The following is a 22,117-nucleotide window of genomic DNA, read 5'->3' as shown; positions in this document are numbered from 1 at the left end:
GCTGTGGGTGAGGCCTGGGGCAGGACAGAGGGGCAGAGTCCCACCATGGCATCACTGGGGAGCACAGCTGTGCTGTCCCTCTGGGGCCCCGTGCTGCCCTGCTGTGGGGCACAGCTACCCCAGGGATCCCCATCCCACCCAATCGTGGGGCACAGCCACCACCAAGACCTCCATCCCATCCCTTTATCCATCCCATCCCATCCCTGTATCCCATCCCTGTATCCCATCCCTGTATCCCATCCCATTATCCCATCCCATCCCATTATCCCAATATCCCACAGCACAGCCCAGGCTCCAGTCTGCCCCGTTCCCACCCTGTGTGGGTCACAGCTACCCCGGAGATCCCCATCCCACCCAGTCGTGGGGCACAGCCACCACCAAGACCTCCATCCCATCCCTTTATCCCATCGCATCCCATCCCATCATCCCATCCCATCCCATCCCATCCCATCCCATCCCATCCCATCCCATCCCATCCCATCATCCCATCCCATTATCCCATCCCATTATCCCATCCCATTATCCCATCCCATTATCCCATCCCATTATCCCATCCCATTATCCCATCCCATCCCATCCCATCCCATCCCATCCCATTATCCCATCCCTTTATCCCATCCCAATATCCCATTATCCCATTATCCCAATATCCCACAGCACAGCCCAGGCTCCAGGCTGCCCCGTTCCCACCCTGCTGTGGGCACGGCTGTCCCTGCGGTGCCCGTGCCGCGGCTCCCCGGTGCTCAGTGCGTCCCCGTTGCGCTCAGACCGCGGCCATGGTTTATTGTCCCACCCGCGCTACATCCTAGGCTGGCCAGGCCCCCCGGGGTGGGGTGGCCGGGGGGCAGCTGGGGGTCCCGGGGGCTGGGACGGTGCCAGAGCCCCTCAGCTGGGGCCAACCTGGCTGGAGGACACGGAGGAGACCTCGGTGCGCTGGGCCGAGCTGGACACGTCGGAGTCGTCGGTCATGGGCCGGCCGCACACCGTCTCCATGATGCAGGCGCGGAACTGCGGGGACACGGGCAGTGGCACGGGGTCACAGCGGGGTCACAGGACGGGGGACAGCTCAGCCTGGGGTCCCACAGGTCCTGTGCCAGCCCTGGCACTCTCCTCACACCCCCAGATGCCGCATTGGCCCCATCTCCTGTCCCCAGGGTCGTGGTTCCCTCAGCCGTGCAAGAGTCCCTGGATGTCCCTTACACCCCCATGTGCCATCCTGGGTGTCCCTGGTCCCCCAATGCCCTTGGGCACCCCTGTGTGTCCCGTTGCCCCAATGTCCTGGGGTGTCCCCATCTTCTCTGTGTCCCCGTGCAAATGTATTCTCATACGAGTGTCATGGGTGTCCCTGGGTGTTCCCTCTGCTTGGCTCTCCTCAGATATCCTTGGGCACCCCTGGGTGCCCCCATCACCAGGTGTCCCTGGCTGTCCCGCTGTCGCTGGTGTCACCTGTTTTGTTCATGAAGCAGTAGATGATGGGGTTGTAGACGCAGGAGCTCTTGGAGAAGAAAGGCCGGGATGGTGACGAGGCGCAGGTCGATGCGTGCTCGCGGTTGTTCACCATGTACAATGGCCAGCGCCGCGTAGGGGACGTAGCACAGGCAGAAGGAGCCCACCATGACCACGACCATGCGCGACACCTCCCGCTCTGCCTTCTGCGTCGTGGCCGACTCCTGCTGCTGCGCCGCCACCTGCGCCAGGGACGGGGACACCTTGGGCCTGCCCGGCTGCTGGCCCCTGCCCCCCAGCCCCCTGACCGGGCCCCTGACCCTGCCCAGTGCCCTGCACAGCCCCCTGACCCTGCCCAGTGCCCCATGCACCCCCTGACCCTGCCCAGTGCCCTGTGCAGCCCCTGACCCCCAACCCAGTGCCCCCGTGCAGCCCCCTGACCCTGCCCAGCTGCTGGCCCCTGCCCCCCAGCCCCCTGACTGGGCTTCTGACCCTGCCCAGTGCCCTGCACACCCCTGACCCTGCCCAGTCTCCTGTGCACCCCCTGACCCTGCCCAGTGCCCTGCCCAGTGCCCTAACCCTGCCCAGTGCCCTGATCCTGCCCAGTGCCCCGTGCACCCCCTGACCCTGCCCAGCCCCCTGTGCACCCCCTGACCCCAACCCAGTGCCCTGTGCACCCCCTGACCCTGCACAGCCCCCTGTGCACCTCCTGACCCTGCACAGCCACCTGCACACCCCCTGACCCTGCCCAGTGCCCTGCCCGGTGCCCTGCCCATGCACTTGTCTGTCCCCCTGCCCATCCCCCTGCCCAACCTTCTATCCAAGCAGCCTCCCCTTCCTTCCTGCGTCCCTTCATCCCTCCAGTCACCTCTCCCTGCCTTCTCCTCCCCATCCTGCCCTCCCTCCCTCCCTGCTCCCAGCCAGTTCCCGTCCCTCCCTTCTGCCCCCAATCCCTCTGCACTCTCCATCCCTCGCTCTCAGCCGTAGATGTGCCTGTCCCCTGTGCCCCCCGTGTCCCCTGTGTCCCCTGTGCCCCCGGGACTCACGGCCCGCAGGGCGCTGAGCAGCTGGGAGTAGGAGAAGATGATGAGGGAGAGGGGGACGATGAAGCAGAAGATGAAGAGGAACCAGGTGTAGTACTCGCTCTTGTACTTGGTGCCCACCGTGTACCAGTCGGGCCCGCAGGAGCACTGCAGCCCCTCGGGGATGTACCTGCAGCAGCTGCGCTCAGCCCCTGCTCTGGGCACCGTGGGGCACCCCCATGGCACCCCTATGGCACCCCACAAGCCCCCCATGGCACCCCCATGGCACCCCCATGGCACCCCACAGCCCCACCTGGCACCCCCCATGGCACCCCACAGCCCCACCTGGCACCCCCATGGCACCCCCATGGCACCCCCAGTGCCCCACAGCCCCACCTGGCACCCCCATGGCAACCCCCGGTGCCCCACAGCCCCACCTGGCACTTCTGGGTGCCTCAAACACTCACCTGGCACCACCCCGGTACCCCACAGCCCCACCTGGCACCCCCATGGCACCCCCATGGCACCCCACAGCCCCCCATGGCACCCCCATGGCACCCCCACCACCCCCCACCGGCCACTCCTGGGGCTGTTCCTGCCCCCCGTGCCCGCCTGTCCCCACCTGCTCCAGCCAAAGAACGGGGGGATGGCGACGCCCACGCCGATGATCCAGGTGGCCGCCACCACCAGCAGCGCGTGCCGGGAGTTGAAGCGGAAGTTGCCGAAGGGTTTGCAGATGACGATGTAGCGCTCGAAGGCCAGGAAGGCCAAGGACCACCCTGTCACCAGCCCTGGGGAACAAGGCTGCTGGCCTCACACCACCGCCCGTGGGCACCAGGGCTACCAATCACCCCAAATCCCACACCCCTCACGCCACTGGGTCACCCCAAGGGAGATACAGAAATCGCCCCCACCCTCAGCCCTCAGTGGTCACCCCCAGGTCACAGGACTCGACCCTACCTGTGGCCCTTACCTGTTCTGCCACCTTCAGCCTCACCAGACCCCAGGGATCACCCCAGCTCCCCCAGCCCCACAAGAACCCGATGGTCACCCCCACTTCCAGCCCCACCACACCCCAGTGGTCACCTCAACTCCTATAGCCCCACCAGTGGTCAGCTACAGTGGTCAGCTCCTAAAGGTCACCCCAGCTCCTAAAGCTATAGTGGAATGTGGTGGTCAACAACACCTCGAGCCCTACCAGACTGTGGCGGTCACTCCAACTCCCACAGCCCCAGGACATCACTGCGGCCACCTCTGGCCCGCAGTGGTCACTCCACCATCCCTGGTCCCAGCAGCCCCAGTGCCCCACGGTCCCCTCGTACCTACGGTGGCCCCCGAAAAGCCCTCAAAGGCACACACGTGCTTCCCGAAGACGAAGTATCCCTGGGAGCTGGAGACGAAGACGGTGAAGATGCAGAAGACGCAGCACATGAGGCCGCTGACGGAGATGTTCACCAGGATGTAGTTGAGCGGCTGCCGCAGCTTCTTGTACTTGATGGTGACGATGAGGACGATGGCGTTGAGGGGGGTGCCCGCCAGGAGCACCACGCCCATGAAGACGGTCTGCAGGTAGAAGGCCCACATGGGCGCGATGTGGTACTGGGGCCCGTCCCAGGGCCCCACCGACGACTGGTTCCTGAACAGGTAGAACTCGTCCTCGTCCATGGCGGCGGCGGTGGTGGGGGGGGGTGCCCGCCGCCCCCCTGATATACCCTGCGCCCCCAAAGCTGCTTAGGGGGGGATCAGGGCTCAGCCCGGCCAAACTTGGGGATTAGGGTGGGCTAAACCGGGCTCAGCGCCTAATCGGCGCCCTGAGCCGGGTCGAGCCGATTGCCGGGGCTCTGCGGGGATTTGGGGGGGGACAGAAGGGCTCCCCCCTACACCTGGGTATGGGGAGGGTCCCCAGGGGTCTCTGAGCTTGATCCTGCTGCTCCTGGGGTGTTTGGGTGTCTCCACAAGTTCCCGAGCCAGTCTTGGTCCCACCAAGGTGGCCCGAGGTCCCCAACCTCAGTCCTGGTCCCACCAGGGTCCTCAGTGTGCCCCAGGGGTCCCCCAGCTCTGTCTGTCCTGGTCCCCCCAGTACGGCCAGGTGTCCCCAGGTGTCCCCAGGGATCACCAGGTGTCTCCAGCCTTGTTCCCACTCCCCCAGGATGGTCCAGCCCTGGATGCCTTGGGAAGGACTTGGAGTTTCCCTCACGAGGTCACCTGCTGCCCCCCACCCCAGCACCCCTGGGTGCCCCCCAGGAGTGTCCCCTGCTCGAGTGATTGTCCCCAGTTCTGGGCTTGGGAGGATCCCCGTGCAGGGGAGATCCCCAGTGAGGTGGGGGAGTCGGGGGGTGTCAAGGGGTGGGGGGGAAAACTGGGGGGCCACCCCTGGGGTGGGGGTCTGAGAGGAGGTGTTAATTTTGGGGTGCAGTGCTGGGGGGTCATTGGGGGGGGGGGTCACTTTTGGGGTGCGCTGCTGGGACTCAACTCCCAGAAAACTCCCAGCGTTTCCTGCCCTCCCTCCCCCTTCCCCCCCAGCCTGGGGCACCCCCGGGGAACAGGAAGGATGAGCAGAAGCTGCTTAGGGGGGGATTACAGGCACCGGGGCCCCCCCGGGCTGGGGGTGCCTATAAAGGCTGGGACAGGGACCGTGCTGGGGCACCCTGGGACCCCCAGGGAAAGGGGAGCTCGGGTGAGGGGCACGGACACCTGAGGGGAAGCTGTGCCCACCCTGGGGGTGCCCTGGGGTTCTGTCCAGCTCTGGGGCAGAGATGGGGCCAGGGGGGCTCAGGGACAGACCAGGGATGGGGCCAGGGAGGAATGGGGGGATTGGGCGGGCTGAAGCCCCAGCCCATGTTTTACTGGGCTGTACTGGGCTGTACTGGGCTGTACTAGATCATACTATACTGGTTTGTACTGGCCTGTACTGGACTACACTGGGCTGTACTGCACTGGATTGTGTCATGGGGTTGCACCGTGTCCTGTTGGGTAGTACTGGGTCTGGTCAGACTGTACCAGGGTGTGCTGGGCTGAACAGGGCCATAGTGGGCTGTGCTGGGCTGTACTGGAGCAGGTCAGCTCTGCTGGTGCCGTACTGGGAATCCCCCAAACTCGCATCCCCAAACGGGTGCCAGGCTGGTGATCCAGGGGGAGACACCCCACAGAGGCTGCCCCGTGTCCCTCCCTCCCTCCCTCCCGCCCCGTGTGCTCCCGTTCGGAGCTGCGGTCACCGCGGACACCGAGCCGGGGCTGCGGGGGGGGGACACAGCACAGGGAGTGCAGAGGGGAACAGCCAGGCCTTGGCAGGGAGGGTTGGAGTGCCCATCCCTGGGGGCGAGCCAGGAAGGGCTGGATGTGGCACTCGGGGTTCTGGGACAAGGTGGGGGTCAGGCACAGCTCGGACTCGATGGCCTTGGAGGGCTTTTCCAGCCTCAGGGTTCTGTGGTTCTGTGGTTCTGGGATGGTGGCCAGGGAGTGGGGAAGGGTCTCAGGGGTGCTGCTCCCCCCGGTGCAGCAGGAGGAGCTGAGTGTGGAGCTCCGGGGGCTGCGGCACCGCCAGCCCTGCCGGGACCCCCGGCACAGGCACCACCGCCCGCTACAGCCCCACGGCCCCCATGGGACCCCCAGTGCTCTGCTACAGCCCCCCGGCCCCCACGGGACCCCCAGTGCTCTGCTACAGCCCCCCGGCCCCCACGGGACCCCCAGTGCTCTGCTACAGCCCCCCGACCCCCACGGGACCCCCCGTGCTCTGCTACAGCCCCCCGGCCCCCACGGGACCCCCAGTGCTCTGCTACAGCCCCCCGGCCCCCATGGGACCCCCAGTGCTCTGCTACAGCCCCACGGCCCCCATGAGACCCCCAGTGCTCTGCTACAGCCCCGTGACCCCCACGGGACCCCCAGGGCCTCCAGGTCGCTGCTCCTGTGCCCTCCTGGATGTGGCCCCACACGTGTCCCTGCTGTCCCCGTTCTCTGTGTCCCACTGTCCTCGTACCCCTTGTTCCCCTGTCCCTTATGCCCCTCAGCCCTTGTCCCCACGGCCACATCCCCAGTGTCCCCCTGTTCCCCTCTCTGTGCCCCCACACTGCTGACGGTCCCCAGTGTCCCCCTGCTCCCTTCTCTGTGCCCCCACACTGCTGATGGTCCCCAGTGTCCCCCTGTTCCCCTCTCTGTGCCCCCACACTGCTGATGGTCCCCTCCCCATGTCCCCCACCCTGAGGACCCTGAGTGCTTCCAACCCCAGAGCCAGGACAGGGTGGGGGACCCCAGACTCAGGGTGTCACCACAGGAGACAGCGGCTCTGCCCGGTGTCCCCTCCCCAGGCGACACTGCCGGGGTCAGCTCCTCTGTCCCTCCATCGTGGCCTTCACCATCATCTTCCTCTGCCCTGGCTGCCGCAGACCCTGGTGGCCCCGGGACTCCCTGCGAAGCGCCCCTGCCCCCCTGGGACCCCCTGACCTGCCCCAGCAGCGTCCTGAACCCCCATCCTGGACTGCACTGACCCCCCCGGAGTGCCCTGACTTCTCAGACCCCCGGGACCACCCTCGACCCCCCCAAAAAATCCACTCGCTCCTGCTCCCACACCTGCCGTGGGTTTGGGGGTCCTGCTGGGGGGCCCTGTCGCGTCTCGCCGCCACCCCCGTTGCGTGCCCCCCCAGCCCCTGTCCCGGGTATTTTGGGTGATGGCGTGTTGGGGGTGCCCCCCACCGCGTGCCCCCCCCCGGGTATTTTGGGTGCCGGTGCGTGGCTCTGACTCGGCAGGTTATTTTTAGGTGTTGGCGCAGGCGCCACCGCGTCACCCCCCCCACGTCACCCCCCACGTCACCCCCGGTCACTCATTGTCACCTCGGGGTGCACCCGCACGCCACCCCCCCGCTGGAAGCTTCCAGGGCAGGCACCGGAACAGGGGGAACACGATACTCCCCAAATCACCCCCCCCAAAGGACCCAGATCTGGGTCACCCAAATGTGCCCCCCCGCCCTTCCCGGGGGTGTCGAGGAGGCCTCGGGGGTCTGGAGTGGGGGGAGACACAGGAGAGATTCGGGGGGCAGCGAGGTTCGGGGCTCACCCCCAAATATGACCGAACCCCCTCCCCAGGCATGTGCCACTGCGATGGGGAAACTGAGGCACGGCCAGGGGGACCCGGGCTGCAGTCACCGGAGGGGGAGTGGGGCACAGCCAGGGGGGCTGGGTGGGGGTTCCATGGCGGGGGTGGTTCTGGGGGGGTCCCGGGGTTTGTGGGGTCTCTGTTGCGCCCCTCGGGGCTCGGGGAGAGGTTTCATGTGAGTTTTTCAGGGGTTCCCAAGCGGGAAGGGATGAGGGAGGGGGCTCCGAGTCAGTTTGGGGGGCGTCTTTGTGGGGGCTTTTGGGGTGCGGTGTTGGGGTGTCAAGGTACAGGTGTATCGGGATAACGGAGTGCTGGCGTTTTGGGGTGTCAGGGTTGCAGATATTTGGGATTATTTGGCGTGGATTCTGGACTTTGGGGGCGCATAGATTTTGGGGTGCCAGAGTTTCGGGAATATCTGGGTGCCAGGATTTGGGATGCCAGTGTTTCAGTGTAGGGAGGCTGGGGGTACCTGGGGGCCGAGGTTTGGTGGCGCTGAGGTTTCAGGATGCCAAAGTTTAGGTGTGCAAAGGTTGGGGGCAGGGAGTTCTGAGGTGCTGGAGTTTAGGAGTTTGTGACACTGTGCTTTAGGGAATTTAGGGAGTTTTGGGGTGTTGGGGCGCCAGCGTTTGGGGGTTTGTGGGTCCTGGCGTTTTGGGGTGTTTGTGCGTGTTGGTGTTCGGGCGTGCCGGTGTTTGAGGTTGCTGAGGTTTTGGGGATACCGAGGTTTAGGGGTGCTGGTGTCTGCGCTTTCGGAACTGCCGGGGTTTTGTGGAATCCGGGGCGCTGGGGTTTGGGGGACCCTTGGCCCGGCAATGCCGCAGTCGGGGGTGCGGGGTGCGCTGGGATCCGGGGTTTCGGGAGGCGCCGGATTCCGGGGTTTGGAGGGTCCGAAGTGCGAGGTCTGAGGGGTGCCGGAGCGCGGGGCTCCGAGGTTTGGGGAGCGCCGAGGTTCGGGGGTCCCGGGGGTGCCGGTGTCTGGGGGTCCGGGGGCGCGGCCGGGGCTGTAAATAGCGAGGGCCGGGCCGCCCACCCCCGCCCACCCCCCGGCCGCTCGGGCGGTCTTTCCGTCCCTCTGCTCGGTCCCTCCCCGGGACGGGGCGGGCCGGGCCGGGACAGCGCTTAAAGCCGCCGCCGCCCCCGCCCCGCCACTGCCGCCGCCGCCCCCGGCCCAGGAGCGCTCCTGGGACGCCCAGCGAACACACAGGACCCCGCCGCTCCGGGAACTGATCGGAAACCGAGCCCGGAACCCACCGGACCCCCCAGCCCTCCGGGACCCGCCGCTCCGCTCCGGGAACCCACCGGGAACCAACCCCGCCACCGGGAACTTGCACCGGGACAGACCCAGCCCCCGACTCCGGGAATAGGGACCCCTACCCAGGACACCGGTACCGAGCAGCGAACCCTTCTCGGGACACCGGGTCTGAGACGGGACCCCGTCCCCGGGCACCCGTACTGACCCCGGGAACCGGGACCCTCCCCGAGCGCCCGGACTGACCGAGGACACCGTCCCCCATCGCCGGGAACTGGGACCCCGCCCAGGACACGGACACCCACCCGGACCCCCACCCAGGAACCGGGACTGACCCCGGACCCCATAGCGAGCACCAGCACCCAGCCAGGCCCCCACCCGGGACATCAGCTCTGACCCAGGACAGCGTCCCCCAGCTCCAGAACCCCTCCCCGGGCACCCACGGTGACCCAGGACCCTCGCAGGACACCGGGACTGGTTCGGGACCCACACCCACGGTACCAGGATCCCTTCAGGACACTGGGACTGACCCAGGACCTCACCCAGCACCAGGAGTGACCCAGGACTCCCCGCCCCCACCCACTGAGGACCCTGCTCACCACCCAGCACCCCCTGCCCACCGAGGACCCCCCCAGCCCCTCCAGGATGAACTCTACTTACGAGCCAGCGCCGGGCGAGGACCCCGAGGAGCTCCCGGCCACCGAGAAGGACCTCGCAGAGGACGCGCCCTGGAAGAAGATCCAGCAGAACACGTTCACACGCTGGTGCAATGAGCACCTCAAGTGTGTGCAGAAGCGCATCGTGGACCTGCAGCGCGACCTGAGCGACGGGCTGCGCCTCATCGCGCTGCTCGAGGTGCTCAGCCAGAAGAAGATGGGGCGCAAGCACCACCCGCGCCCCAACTTCCGCCAGATGAAGCTGGAGAACGTCTCGGTGGCCCTCGAGTTCCTGGAGCGGGAGCACATCAAGCTGGTGTCCATCGGTGGGTGTGAGGGGGGGAGAGGAATGGGAATGGTGAGCGTGCAGGGGCAGTGGGGTGGGAACAGGGTGGCCGTGAGTGCAGGGCAGCGAGGATGGGGCTGGCCGTGAGCGTGCGAGGCCAATGGACAAGTGAGGGTGAGGATGAGTGTGCAAGGGTGGCCGTGATGGAGGGATGGGGCACGGAGGGTGTGTGTGGAGGGGTGGACAAGTGAGGGTGAGGATGAGTGTGCAAGGGTGGCCGTGATGGAGGGATGGGGCACGGAGGGTGTGTGTGGAGGGGTGGACAAGTGAGGGTGAGGATGAGTGTGCAAGGGTGGGCGCGATGGAGGGATGGGACACGGAGGGTGTGTGTCGAGGGGTGGACAAGTGAGGGTGAGGATGAGTGTGCGAGGGGAGGCGGTGGATGAGCGTGAACAGGATGAGAGTGCGAGGATCGGGGGATGGAGGAGTGGGAGCGAGGGATGAGTGTGCAGGGGGCACGATGGACAAACGAGGATGGGCCCGGAGGTGAGTGAGTGTGCAGAGCCGGGCGATGGATGAATGGGAACGGGGGCGAGTGTGCGAGGCTGGAGGCAGAGCACGGGCGTGCGGGGGCTGTGGGTGCGTGGGCCGGGGCCGTGCGGGGCCGTGGGGGGGCTGAGCTCACGCTTGGCTCGGGGCCGGGGCGCTGAGCTCACGCGCGGGGGGGCGCTGGCCCAGGCGCTCTCCCCCACCCCTCGCGGGGCCCCAGCGCCCACCCCCACCCGACAGCTGCAGGGTGACCCCCCCGGCACGGGGGAGGCTCTGCGGCCCCCCCGCACCCGCGATCGGGCGCGCCCGGACCCGGGAGGGCGAGACCCCCTCCCGCGGTGCCACCGCCCCCTCCCCACGCGGGTCTTTGCCCCCTCCCGGGACCCCCCAGCTATGACCCCAAGTTTTGGGAGCGTCCCAGGCGCTGCCCCCGGGGGGGTTTGTTCCGCCCGCTCCCGCATCTCCCCCATTTCCTCCGTGAAACGCGATCGCTCGTGGGGGGAGCGGCGGGGGCAGGGGGCGGGGGAGGGTCCGGGATGGGGGAGGGACCGGGATGCCTCGGGCCCCCCTCCCCCTCCGGCCGCCCCCTGCCTCAGTTTCCCCATTCTGGCACTCCAGGAATCCCTTGGGAAGGCCAGGGGTGCGGCATGGCGGGGGGCTCGCTCGGGGACCCCCGGGTGCTGCCAGGGCTGTGCCCCCACCCGGTGGGCTGCTGCGGTCCCCTGCGGCTGTGGGGGCTCGGGGGGGGCGGCGTGGGGTTCAGCCCTCACCTCTGTGCCCCGGGATGTCCCCAGGCGGGTTTTGGGGTGCAGGGTCCCGTGGCACTGCCGTGGGGTGTGGGGGCGTCCCGTTGGGGTCCGGCCCGTTGTGCCGCGGGGTGTGGGGGTGTCGGGGGTCCCTGTGGTGCTGCTGTGGGGGTTCGGGGGGCCCCAGGCGGCTCCCCCCAAGCCGGGGTGGGGGGATCCCTCCAGCGGGTCCCACAGGATGCCGGGGTGCCCCGGGGGAGTCCCGCGGGATCTCGGGGTTCAGACCCCCCGTTTGTGCCCCACAGACAGCAAGGCGATCGTGGATGGGAACCTGAAGCTGATCCTGGGGCTGATCTGGACCCTCATCCTGCACTATTCCATCTCGATGCCCATGTGGGAGGAGGAGGAGGATGACGAAGGCCGCCACCAGACCCCCAAGCAGCGGCTGCTGGGCTGGATCCAGAACAAGGTGCCGCAGCTGCCCATCACCAACTTCAACCGCGACTGGCGCGACGGGAAAGCGCTGGGAGCGCTGGTGGACAACTGCGCCCCGGGTGAGGAGTGGGGCAGGGCTCGGGAGGGACAAATGGGGGGGGAAAACCGCCCCGGGTGAGGGGGGAGGAGGGGACAGGGGGCGGTCGGCAGGGGTACAGTGAGGTACGGGGTCCAGGCTGGCTCGGGGGGCACCAGGCACAGGAGGGGGACGTGCGGGAGGGGGGTCAGGATGGGGGTGTCCCCCTGACCCTTCTGGTCCCCCAGGTCTGTGCCCGGACTGGGAGAAGTGGGACCCTAACAAACCGGTGCAGAACGCTCGGGAGGCGATGCAGCAGGCGGACGACTGGCTGGGAGTCCCGCAGGTGCGGGGGGCACGGGGGGCGTGGGGGGCTCTGGCACTCCCCGGGTACGGGGCGTGGGGGGCTCTGGCACTCCCTGGGTACAGCGTGTGGGGGGCTCTGGCACTCCCCGGGTACGGGGTACAGGGCTGGGAAGGAGAGGGAAGGGCGCTGGGAGAGGATGCTCGGCGTGCAAGGGCGTGTCTCCTTGAGGGTCCCTGGGCATTTGGGAGTACCCCTGGGTAGGGGTGTGGGTGAAGGGGGTTCCCCAGCAGGGTGAGGAGTGTCTGAGGGGGGTGTTGGGGGTCTCAGGAGGGTCATGCAGGGTCCCCTCCTGGTAGCGGGGTGCATGGTGGGGAGGTTTCCCAGCAGGGCCCCCCTGCTCGGGGATGCCAGGAGGGTCTCACAGGTGTGTTGGGCTTCCCCCCAGGTGATCGCCCCCGAGGAGATCGTGGACCCCAACGTGGACGAGCACTCGGTGATGACGTACCTGTCCCAGTTCCCCAAGGCCAAGCTCCGGCCGGGGGCCCCCGTGCGCCCCCGGCCCCCCGAGCCCGGCCGTGCTCGCGCCTACGGGCCCGGTACGGGGGGCTCGGGGGGCCATGGGGGGGTGGGGGTCCCAGGAAAGGGGGCGTGGGGAGTGTGGAGGTTTGTGTGGGGGCACCAGGGCGCTGGGGACCTGGCACAGGTGGGACGTGGGACACACGACGGGCACAGACCCCAGGCAGGGGGGGCCATGGGGACACGAGGCTCAGGGGCACTGGGAGCACATGGGGTGGGTATTGGGGTACAGGGCGGGGACATGGGGGCTTTGGAACCCAGCACAAGGGTTTACCTGGGGGCTCTGGCTGTCAGGGCATGACAGCAAACCGTGCCCCGAGCCCAGGGACTCCTCTCCAGTCCTGGGGTGTCACCTGTGCCCAGGGACACCTGAGGGGCTCCACTCTGCCCTTGGCTTCCCAAGAGTCCCCCTTTGCACAGGGACCCCTCAAAGTCCTGCCAGGCTCACCCACCCATGCTCAGGAGACCACCACTGACACTCTGGACCCCCCTGCTACTGCCAAGGACAGCTTGGCCCCAAGTCCTGGGCGTTGTGGGGTGCTGGGGGGTTGTGGGGTGCTGACCCCACCCCTGACTGCCCCCACCCCGCAGGTATCGAGCCCCAGGGGAATGTGGTGCTGCGCCCTGCCCAGTTCACCGTGGAGACCCTCGAGGCGGGGATGGGCGAGGTCCTGGTCTATGTTGAGGACCCCGAGGGACACACTGAGGAGGTACAGGGGGCCCTGACCCCCTTCTGGAGATCCCCCCAGTCTCCCTCTGTGGGAGACCCCCAGTGCCACAGCTCTGTGTCACCCTTTCCCCGGTTTCGGGGTCTCTTCCCACCCCAGGCCAAGGTGGTCCCCAACAATGACAAGAAGCGAACGTACAGCGTCACCTACGTCCCCAAGGTCGGGGGGCTGCACAAGGTGAGTCCCTCGCTGACCCCCCAAGGCAACCCTGCTGTGACATCCCCTTGCTACCCTCCCTGCAACACTCCCCCCAGTACCACCCCAACACCCACCCTGTGATGTCCCTGGTGACACCCTCACCCTGGGACACCCCCACCCTGGGACACCCCCACCCTGGGACACCCCCCCAGGGACACCCCCACCCCGGGACATCCCCACCCCGGGACAGCCCCCTGGGACATCCCCACCCCGGGACACCCCCACGTCTCAGAGTGGTGACTGCCCCTCCCACACCTCCCCCCAAGGGAAATGGGGGACTGGCACAGTGGGGTTTGGGGTCCCTGGGGGCTCCCCTTATGGTCCCCAGGGATGGCACTGGGTGACCCTGGGGCGCTCTGTAGGGTCCCTGGGGCGCTCTGTAGGGTCCCTGGGGTGCCACACTGAAGTCTCAGGGGGATGTGTTGTAATGGGGGGACGCTGGAGTGTCCTGTGGGCATTCCTGGGTGTCCTGTGCGTTGGGGTCCCTGCAGGGGACAATGGGGAGTCCCTGGGGGCGGTCACTGCTGCGGGATCCCCTCCAGGTTGTCATCCCAGGGGTGTCACTGGAATGTCACCATGCTGACTGGTGGGGGCCATGGGGGCTGTCCCTGAGGTGTGGGGCCGTGGTCCCCTGACAGCCTTGGTGTTCCTGTGCCCTGCAGGTGACGGTGCTGTTCGCGGGGCAGAACATCGACGGGAGCCCCTTTGGGGTGAACGTGGGCATGGCCCTGGGCGACGCCAGCAAGGTGACAGCGCGTGGCCCCGGCCTGGAGCCCGTGGGCAACGTGGCAAACAAGCCCACCTACTTCGACATCTACACTGCAGGTGGGGCCACGGGGGGCTGGGGGTCTCTGGGGACACGTCCTTGTGGCAGTGCTGCCATGGCATGGCTGGGGGACTCTGGGGACGTGTCCTCAAGGTGGCCTCTCTGTAGTGACTCGGTGGCTCTGGGGCCACCTTGACGGTGACATGGCCATGGGGTGGTCAGTGGTGGCAGGGCCGTGGCACAGCAGGTGCAGACTGTCCTTGTGCCGTGGCCATGGGGTGGTCTGGGGCCACACAGTGAGGGTGGCAGGGCCATGGCATGGCTGGGTGACTCTGGGGGCATGCAGTGAGGGTGGCAGGGCCATGGCATGGCTGGGTGACTCTGGGGACATGTGCTCATGGTGGCCTGGCTGTGGCACTGAGCCCATGTCCTGGTGATGACAGGGGCTGGCCCAGGCGATGTGGGGGTGGTGATCACGGACCCCCAGGGCCGGCGGGACACGGTGGAGGTGATGCTGGAGGACAAGGGGGACAACGTGTTCCGCTGCACCTACCGGCCCGTGCTCGAAGGGCCACACACCATCTGTGTCACCTACGCTGGCACCCAGGTCCCCAGGAGCCCCTTCACTGTCAATGTGGCTGAAGGTGAGGTTCTCTCCTGGGTCCCCACAAGGTTTGTGACCACTGCAGCCAATGGCACCTCTCAGTGGCCCCATGTCACCCTGCTGCGACCACGGTGGCCCCATGGCAGCTGGTGGTGGCTGTGGTGACACCAGTAAGTGACCAGGGGTGAACCCGTGGTCCCTCACACTCCCAGGGTGTCCCTCTGGCATCCCTGTTCCAGGGTGTCCCAGGGGTTGGATTCTTGTTGGCCCCTGAGGACACCATGGCACTCCTGTCCCCAGGGCATCCCCAAGGCATCCCCGCCCTGGCACACCCCCCTCCTGTCCCTGGGGGTTCCCCAGGGCCCCCCTGGTCCCTGGTGGGCGCTAATGATGGTTTGCAGCCTGCACCCCCTCGGCGGTCCGGGCCACGGGCCGGGGGCTGCAGCCACGGGGGGTCCGAGTGCAGGACGTGGCCGACTTCAAGGTGCTGACACGGGGCGCGGGCAGCGGGGACCTGCGGGTGACACTGCGGGGACCAGGGCGTGTCACTGCGCGGGGCTGGAGCGGCGGGGAGCGCCGTGGGGATGTGGGGCTGTGGGGAGGGTCCCACTGGGGCCCGGGGGTGAGCGTAGGGGTGGGGGCTCCCCATGGAGGGATGGATAGAGATGGGGACACAGGGGGGGTCTGGAGTTCGGGGACACCATGGGGGTGACCACGGGGAGGGGGTGCGTGCGTGGGGTGCGTGTCCATGGAGGTTGGGTGGTTGGGGGGCGTCCTGGGGTTGCCCACGGGTGGTGCGTGGTTGGGGGTGCCCCGGGGGTGGGCGCCCCATCTGACCCCCTCGCACAGGGGGCACGGAGGAGCCGGTGACGGTGCGGGATGTCGGTGACGGCGTCTACGAGTGCGAGTATGTGCCCCGGGTGCCCGGCACCTACCAGGTGTCCATCACCTGGGGTGGCTACGCCATCCCCCGCAGGTCAGTGCCAGCCCGGGGGGCCGCAGGGGGAGGTGAGGGGAGTGGGTTTGTACAGAAGGGGAGGTGGGGGGATGATGTACAGCCCTGCCCCTCGCTGCCCCTCCAGCCCATCTGAGGATGCAGATGTCCCCCTGGGGGGTTCTGGGGAATGTGGGGGGTGGTGGGGGGTACCAGCCCTCTCTCATCCCTCCAGCCAATCTGAGGTGCAGGTCTCAGGGATGGGAGATGTTTGGGGGGACTGGGGGGTGCAGGTGTGTACAGGTGTAGTGTAGCCCCCTCCCCCATTCCCCCCAGCCCGTTTGAGGTGCAGGTGTGTGAGGCAGTGAGGGTGTACAGGTGTGTTACAGCCCCCCTCACACCTACCTGTCCCCCCAGCCCCTTTGAGGTGCAGGTATGGGGGGCAGTGGGGGTGTACAGGTGTGTTACAGCCCCGCTCACACCTGCCTGTGCCCCCAGCCCATTTGAGGTGTGGGTGTGTGAGGCAGTGGGGGTGTACAGGTGTGTTACAGCCCCCCCTCACACCTGTCTGTCCCCCCAGCCCGTTTGAGGTGCAGGTGTCCCCCCAGCCGGGGGCACAGAAGGTCCGGGCCTGGGGGCCGGGGCTCGAGGGCGGCGTTGTGGGGCGCCCTGCGGACTTCGTGGTTGAGGCTGTCGGCACCGAAGTGGGGACCCTTGGTGAGCCAGGGGGATGTGGAGGTGGGGGGCACTGTGATGGGGACCCTGGGTGAGCCCTGAAGGTGGGGACGTGGGGACAGGGTAGGGAGCACTGTGGTGGGGACATGGAGACAGGGTTGGGGGTCGTGTGGTGGGGACAGTGAGACACAGTGAGTGTCCCTGTTGGGGACATGGGGACGGAATGAGGGGGCACCATGGGGCAATGTGGCACTGTGAGGGGTGTCAGTGTGCTGGGATCTAGGGCATGGAGGGTGTGAAACCCCACTGGGGACATGGGGACAGGCTGGAGGGTGGGCACCATGGTGGGGTCCCCCACTGCTGTGGTGACACAGGCACTCAGAGGGGGGACATGGGGCGGGTTGAGGTGGCCCAGTGATCGGGGGGACATGGGTGGTGCCACCCTAGGGACATGGTCACAGACAGGGGACAGTGGTCTGGGGGTCCCCACTGGGGATGACATAAAGACATGTTAGGGGTCACCCAGTGGGGGCATGGGCACGGGGGGCACAAGGACGAGGTCTGGGGTCCTGGCATGGGCACAGGGTAATGGTGGCTGCGGTGCCCCAGGGTTCTCCATCGAGGGCCCGTCCCAGGCACGCATCGAGTGTGACGACAAGGGCGACGGCTCGTGCGATGTGCGGTACTGGCCCACGGAGCCGGGGGTCTACGCTGTGCACGTGGTGTGTGACGACGAGGACATCCGGGACAGTCCTTTCATGGCTGACATCCGCCCTGCTCCCCCCGACTCCTGGCCCGACAAGGTGCTGCGACCCACAGCAACCCACGGGTCCTGTTGTGCCCTTGTGGTGCCCATTGTGCCCCATTACGCCTCACCTGGGGGTGCCAGCACCCCGCTGGATCCTTCTAACAGCCCCTCTCCACAGGTGAAGGCCTTTGGGCCGGGGCTGGAGCCCACCGGCTGCATCGTGGATCGCCCGGCCGAGTTCACCATTGACGCCCGTGGTGCTGGCAAGGGGCCCCTCAAGCTCTATGCCCAGGTGGGAGCTGTAGGGGGCTCTTGGGTGGTGCTGGGTGGCTTGAGCACCTTTGAGTACTGTTGAATATTGCTGGGTTCCGTTTAGTGTTGTTGGGCACCATTGGGTACCCTTGAGCACTGCTGGGTGCCATTGACCAATGTTGAGTGCTGTTGGGTGCCATTGGGCAACACTGAGTGTTGTTGGGCACCGTTGGGTACCATTGGCCAACACTGAGTGCTGTTGGGTGCTGTTGGGTGCCATTGGCCAACACTGAGTGCTGTTGGGCACCTTTGGGTGCCACTGGCCAACACTGAGTGCTGTGGGCACCGTTGGGTGCCACTGGCCAACACTGAGTGCTGTTGGGCACCGTGGGTGCCATTGGCCAACACTGAGTGCCTGTTGGGCGCGTTGGGTGCCATTGGCCAACACTGAGTACCAGTGGGCACCGTTGGGTGCCATTGGCCAACGTTGAGTGCTGTTGGGTGCTGTTGGGTGTCATGGCCACACCGGGTGCTGTTGGGTGCCACTGGCCAACACTGAGTGCTGTTGGGTGCCATTGGCCAACACTGAGTGCTGTTGGGTACTGTTGGGTGCCATGGCCAACACTGCTGGTGCTGTTGGGTGCCATTGGCCAACACTGAGTGCTGTTGGGCTTGGGTGCCACTGGCCAACACTGAGTGCTGTTGGGCTCCCTCACCTCCCCTTGCTGCTCACAGGACGCCGAGGGCTTCCCCATTGACATCAAGGTGAAGGACAATGGTGACGGCACCTTCCACTGCGTCTACGTCCCCACCAAGGCCATGAAGCACACCATCATCATCGCCTGGGGCGGCGTCAACACCCCCAACAGCCCCTTCCGTGTGGGTGTCCTAGGGGGCCCATGGGGTGCTGGGGTGGCCATGGGGGTCCCAGGAGGTGTGGGGAGGGGGTGCTCGTCATGAAGGGTGGTAAGGTGTCAGATGTGGGGCATGGGAGCGGGATGGGGGGCCAGAGTGCGGCTGGGGGCCCATGGGGTGCTGTATGTGGATGGAGATGGGGGTCCCATGGAGTGCTGGATGTGGGGATGGAGGTCCCAGACGTACAGGGTGCTGGGGTAGGGTTGAGGGTCCCATGAAGTGCTGTGGAAGGGAGTCTGTGGAGTGGTTGGATGGAGGCAGGGTGCCAGTGGTGGAGTTGAGGTCCCAGTCCCTTGGGGTGCCAGGGAAAAGGGGTCTGTGCCCCTGCCTCACGTGACACGTGCCCACAGGTGAGCGTGGGTGAGGGCAGCCACCCTGGCAGGGTGAAGGTGCACGGGCCGGGTGTGGAGAAGACGGGCTGAAGGCCAACGAGCCCACCTACTTCACCGTGGACTGCAGCGAGGCTGGACAGGGTGGGTGCCGTGGTGGGGGGCACCCTGGGAACTCCTCTGTGGGCAGGAGGCCTGTGTGCCTGGGGCAGAACCCCTGGTCCTGGACCATTACCACCAGCCCTGCTCCATCATCCCTGGATCAAGGGTCCTTCATTCGGCCCGTCAGTTCTGGTGCTGCTCCTGCATCCCTGGTTCAACACCACTGATCCTGCATCCCTGCTCCTGGTCCATTGTCCCTGCTCCTGGTCCAGGATCCTGGGCTCGCATCCCTGTTCCTGCACGTGCATCCCTGTTCCATTATCTCTGGTCCTGGTCCATCAGTCCTAGTCCTGTCCATTGTCTCCTGTTCTGATCCTGCCCCCTGCCCCGTATGCCCGGTTCTACTCCTCAGTGTCCCCCTGGAGAGCGGGGACCACTGACCCGGTCACCCCCACAGGTGACGTCAGCATTGGCATCAAGTGTGCCCCAGGAGTGGTGGGGCCGCTCGAGGCCGACATCGACTTTGACATCATAAGAACGACAACGACACCTTCACGGTCAAGTACACGGCACCGGGCGCGGGGCTCTACACCATCATGGTGCTCTTTGCCAACCAGGTCAGGCTTCTGGGACTGCCCCGCATCCCCGAGGGTCCACCCCACTCTGTGGGGTGCACCCAGCCCCCAGGGCCAGGTGGGGCGGGGGTTTGACCCCATGGTGCCCCCGTGTCACTGTGCCCTGGTCTTGGTCCCCAGGAGATCCCCTCCAGCCCCTTCCGCATCAAGGTGGATCCATCCCACGACGCCACCAAGGTCAAAGCCGAGGGACCTGGGCTCAGCCGGACGGGTGAGGGGCAGTGGGGATGGGGGACACGGGCTGGGGTGATGGGTGCTGTGGGTCCTGCAGCGGCTGACACTGGGGATGTGGGTGGAGGGGGAGACCCCCGCCCATTTCTGGGTGCTGTGGGTGCTGTGGGTCCTGCAGCGGCTGGCACTGGGGACGTGGGTGGAGGGGGAGACCCCCCCCATTTCTGGGTGCTGTGGGTTCTGTGGGTCCTGCAGCGCTGACACTGGGGATGTGTGGAGGGAGACCCCCCCCATTTCTGGGTGCTGTGGGGCAGGGACTGTGGTTACCACGGGTGCCGTGGGCCCTGCAGTGACTCGATGATGTGGTGCAGGGGTGGAGGTGGGGACCCCCACCCATTTCCGCGTGCAGACGCGGGGGGCGGGGAAGGCGCCCCTGGACGTGCGGTTCGGGGACGGGGCCCGGCCCGGCTGTCGCCGACTTCGAGGTCATCGACAATCACGACTATTCCTACACTGTCAAGTACACCCCGCTGCAGCAGGTGCGTGCTGGGGGCACCCTGACCCATGGCAATGCCCCATGGAGGCACCCCAACCCGCGGGGTCAATGCATGGGGGATCCCCAACACATGGAATGCCCATGGGGTGCCCGAGAGGGCTCCCTCACTGACTCCCCATTCCCTGGGCTCCCCCAAGGACATCCACCATCCCCAGTGTATAGGGGCACCCCATGAGCACCCCCTCCTCACAGGCATCCCCATCCCCTGGCCCCCCATGAACACCCCAGCTCCTGGGCAACCCACCCTGTGAACATCCCCCCATTGCTGTGGACACCCCACCTCTGTGGGCACCCCCTTGGGGCAGCTGCAGCTCCACATCTGTACCTCTCAACCCAGGGCACCCCCAGATCCATGGATCCCCCATCACTGGGACTTTACCCTCCCCAGCGGCCGTGGGTGACCCCCTGCCCCCTTGGAATCCCCCAGCACCGCCCTCTGCCCCATGACTGAGTGCTGTGGGGGGTCCCCTGGCAGCCCCCTGAACTGGAGTTGTTCCTGCAGGGCCCCCTGTCCGTGGTGGTCACCTATGGGGGGGACCCCATCCCCAAGAGCCCCTTCCCCGTCATTGTGGCCCCCCGCTGCAGCTGGGGCAAGGTCAAGGTGCAGGGGCTCAACAGCAGTGAGTGGCAGCACTGGGGGATGGGGGGGACACGAGGGAGGGAAGCACCTGCATGTGGTGCAGAGGGGGGTGGGCCTGGCAGGGACACTTGAGCTTTAGGAGCACCCTGGGGGAAGGGACCTTGGGAGGACAGCTGGGTGAGGGGTCAGCCTGGGGGGCACTCTGGGGGAGGGCACTCTGGGGTGTGGGGTTCAGCATGGGGTGAGGGCAAATGAGGGCACGGACACTGCCCTGGGAGGGGGATAGACACCCTGGTTATGGGAGCAGCTTTGGGCCCCCAGGGTGGGTTGGGCCACCCCAGTAGGAGAGGTTTGGGACCACCGTGGGAGCAACTAGGATATGGGGGACAGACATGTGGGGGCATGGCGGGGGACACACCCTGTGGAGAAACAATACCCTGGATATGGGGGACACCCTCGGGTGAAGGTGATACACCCTGGCACAGACACATAACCTGTCCCCCCTGGATCTGGGGGACACATCTGAGTGTGGGGTTCTCCATCGGTCTGGGGGCACCCCATCCTGTGGGACGCCCCTCTGACCCCCGACTCCCCTGCAGAGGCGGAGGTGGGGCAGGTGCAGGAGTTCCAGGTGGAGGCACAGGGTGCAGGAGGCCAAGGGCAGCTGGAGGTGAAGGTGACGGGTCCCTCGCGGCGCCCCGTGCCCTGCACAGTGGGACCTGCCCCCCGGGGGCCCCCACCCCGTCACCTTCACGCCCACCGAGGAGGGGCCGCACCGTGTCGAGGTCACCTACGATGGGCACCCGGTTCCAGGCAGCCCCTTCCCTGTGGAGGCTCTGCTGCCCCCTGACCCCTCCAAGGTGAGCACGGCACACGTGTGACACATGGAATGCGTGTCCAAGCCCTGTGTATCCCTCTGCCCTCCTGACCCCACAAACCCCACATGTGCCTATGCCCCCATAACCCCTGCACGTCCCCCCTGACCCCCAGGTGTTCCTATGTGAGCAGGTGGTGGTGCTGGGGCTGGGGCTGCAGGGCAGTCACATGGGGGTCCACTAACCCCATCTCTGTGCCCCTTGCCCCTCATGTGTCCATCTGTCCCCCTGACCCCACCTGTCCCTCTGACCCCCTACCTGTCCCTGTTCCCCCTGACCCCCACCTGTCCCTATGTCCCTCTGACCCCACCTGTCCCTCTGTCCCTCTGACCCCACCTGTCCCTATGTCCCTCCTCCCCCACTCCCTGTCCCTCTCCCCTACCTGTCCCTATGTCCCTCCTGTCCCCTACCTGTCCTGTGTCCCCCTGCCCCCCTGTGTCCCTGTGTCCCCCTGACCCCCACCTGTCCCTATGTCCCTCCTGTCCCCACCTGTCCCTGTGTCCCCTGACCCCTACCTGTCCCTGTGTTCCCCCTGACCCCCACCTGTCCCTTGTCCCTCTGTCCCCCATCTGTCCCTGTGCCCCCTTGCCCCTCACATGTCCCTCTGTCCCC

The 22,117-nt window shown here is 66.9% G+C and overlaps 2 protein-coding genes across 2 annotated transcripts in view; one reads left to right on the top strand and one right to left on the bottom strand.

Annotated features, from left to right (window-relative positions):
* Positions 1-885: 885 nt before the first annotated feature.
* On the bottom strand, positions 886-4,133 carry OPN1SW (opsin 1, short wave sensitive). The gene is given in 6 exon segments (XM_033058631.1): positions 886-1,012; positions 1,452-1,507; positions 1,509-1,688; positions 2,493-2,658; positions 3,091-3,259; positions 3,791-4,133. Coding segments are annotated over 6 exon segments (1,041 nt in total).
* Positions 4,134-8,841: 4,708 nt separating this feature from the next.
* FLNC (filamin C) overlaps positions 8,842-22,117 on the top strand; it is a 30,864-nt gene continuing 17,588 nt past the window's right edge. Inside the window, 24 exon segments of the mRNA XM_033059056.1 lie at positions 8,842-9,788; positions 11,349-11,597; positions 11,803-11,900; positions 12,307-12,457; positions 13,029-13,147; positions 13,265-13,342; positions 14,026-14,188; positions 14,573-14,773; positions 15,135-15,275; positions 15,583-15,709; positions 16,248-16,384; positions 16,952-17,145; positions 17,269-17,382; positions 18,078-18,221; positions 18,608-18,674; positions 18,677-18,730; positions 19,146-19,217; positions 19,220-19,305; positions 19,444-19,534; positions 19,866-19,941; positions 19,943-20,033; positions 20,553-20,670; positions 21,230-21,350; positions 21,352-21,490. Coding sequence (XP_032914947.1) covers positions 9,452-9,788; positions 11,349-11,597; positions 11,803-11,900; positions 12,307-12,457; positions 13,029-13,147; positions 13,265-13,342; positions 14,026-14,188; positions 14,573-14,773; positions 15,135-15,275; positions 15,583-15,709; positions 16,248-16,384; positions 16,952-17,145; positions 17,269-17,382; positions 18,078-18,221; positions 18,608-18,674; positions 18,677-18,730; positions 19,146-19,217; positions 19,220-19,305; positions 19,444-19,534; positions 19,866-19,941; positions 19,943-20,033; positions 20,553-20,670; positions 21,230-21,350; positions 21,352-21,490 — 3,168 coding nt within the window. The 5' untranslated portion in view covers positions 8,842-9,451.

The sequence above is a fragment of the Catharus ustulatus genome, chromosome 4 (genome assembly GCF_009819885.2).
Source record: "Catharus ustulatus isolate bCatUst1 chromosome 4, bCatUst1.pri.v2, whole genome shotgun sequence".
NCBI classification, from domain to species: Eukaryota; Metazoa; Chordata; class Aves; order Passeriformes; family Turdidae; genus Catharus; species Catharus ustulatus.
Note: the sequence above shows the minus strand (reverse complement) of the source record. Positions and strands in the feature narration are given on the sequence as shown.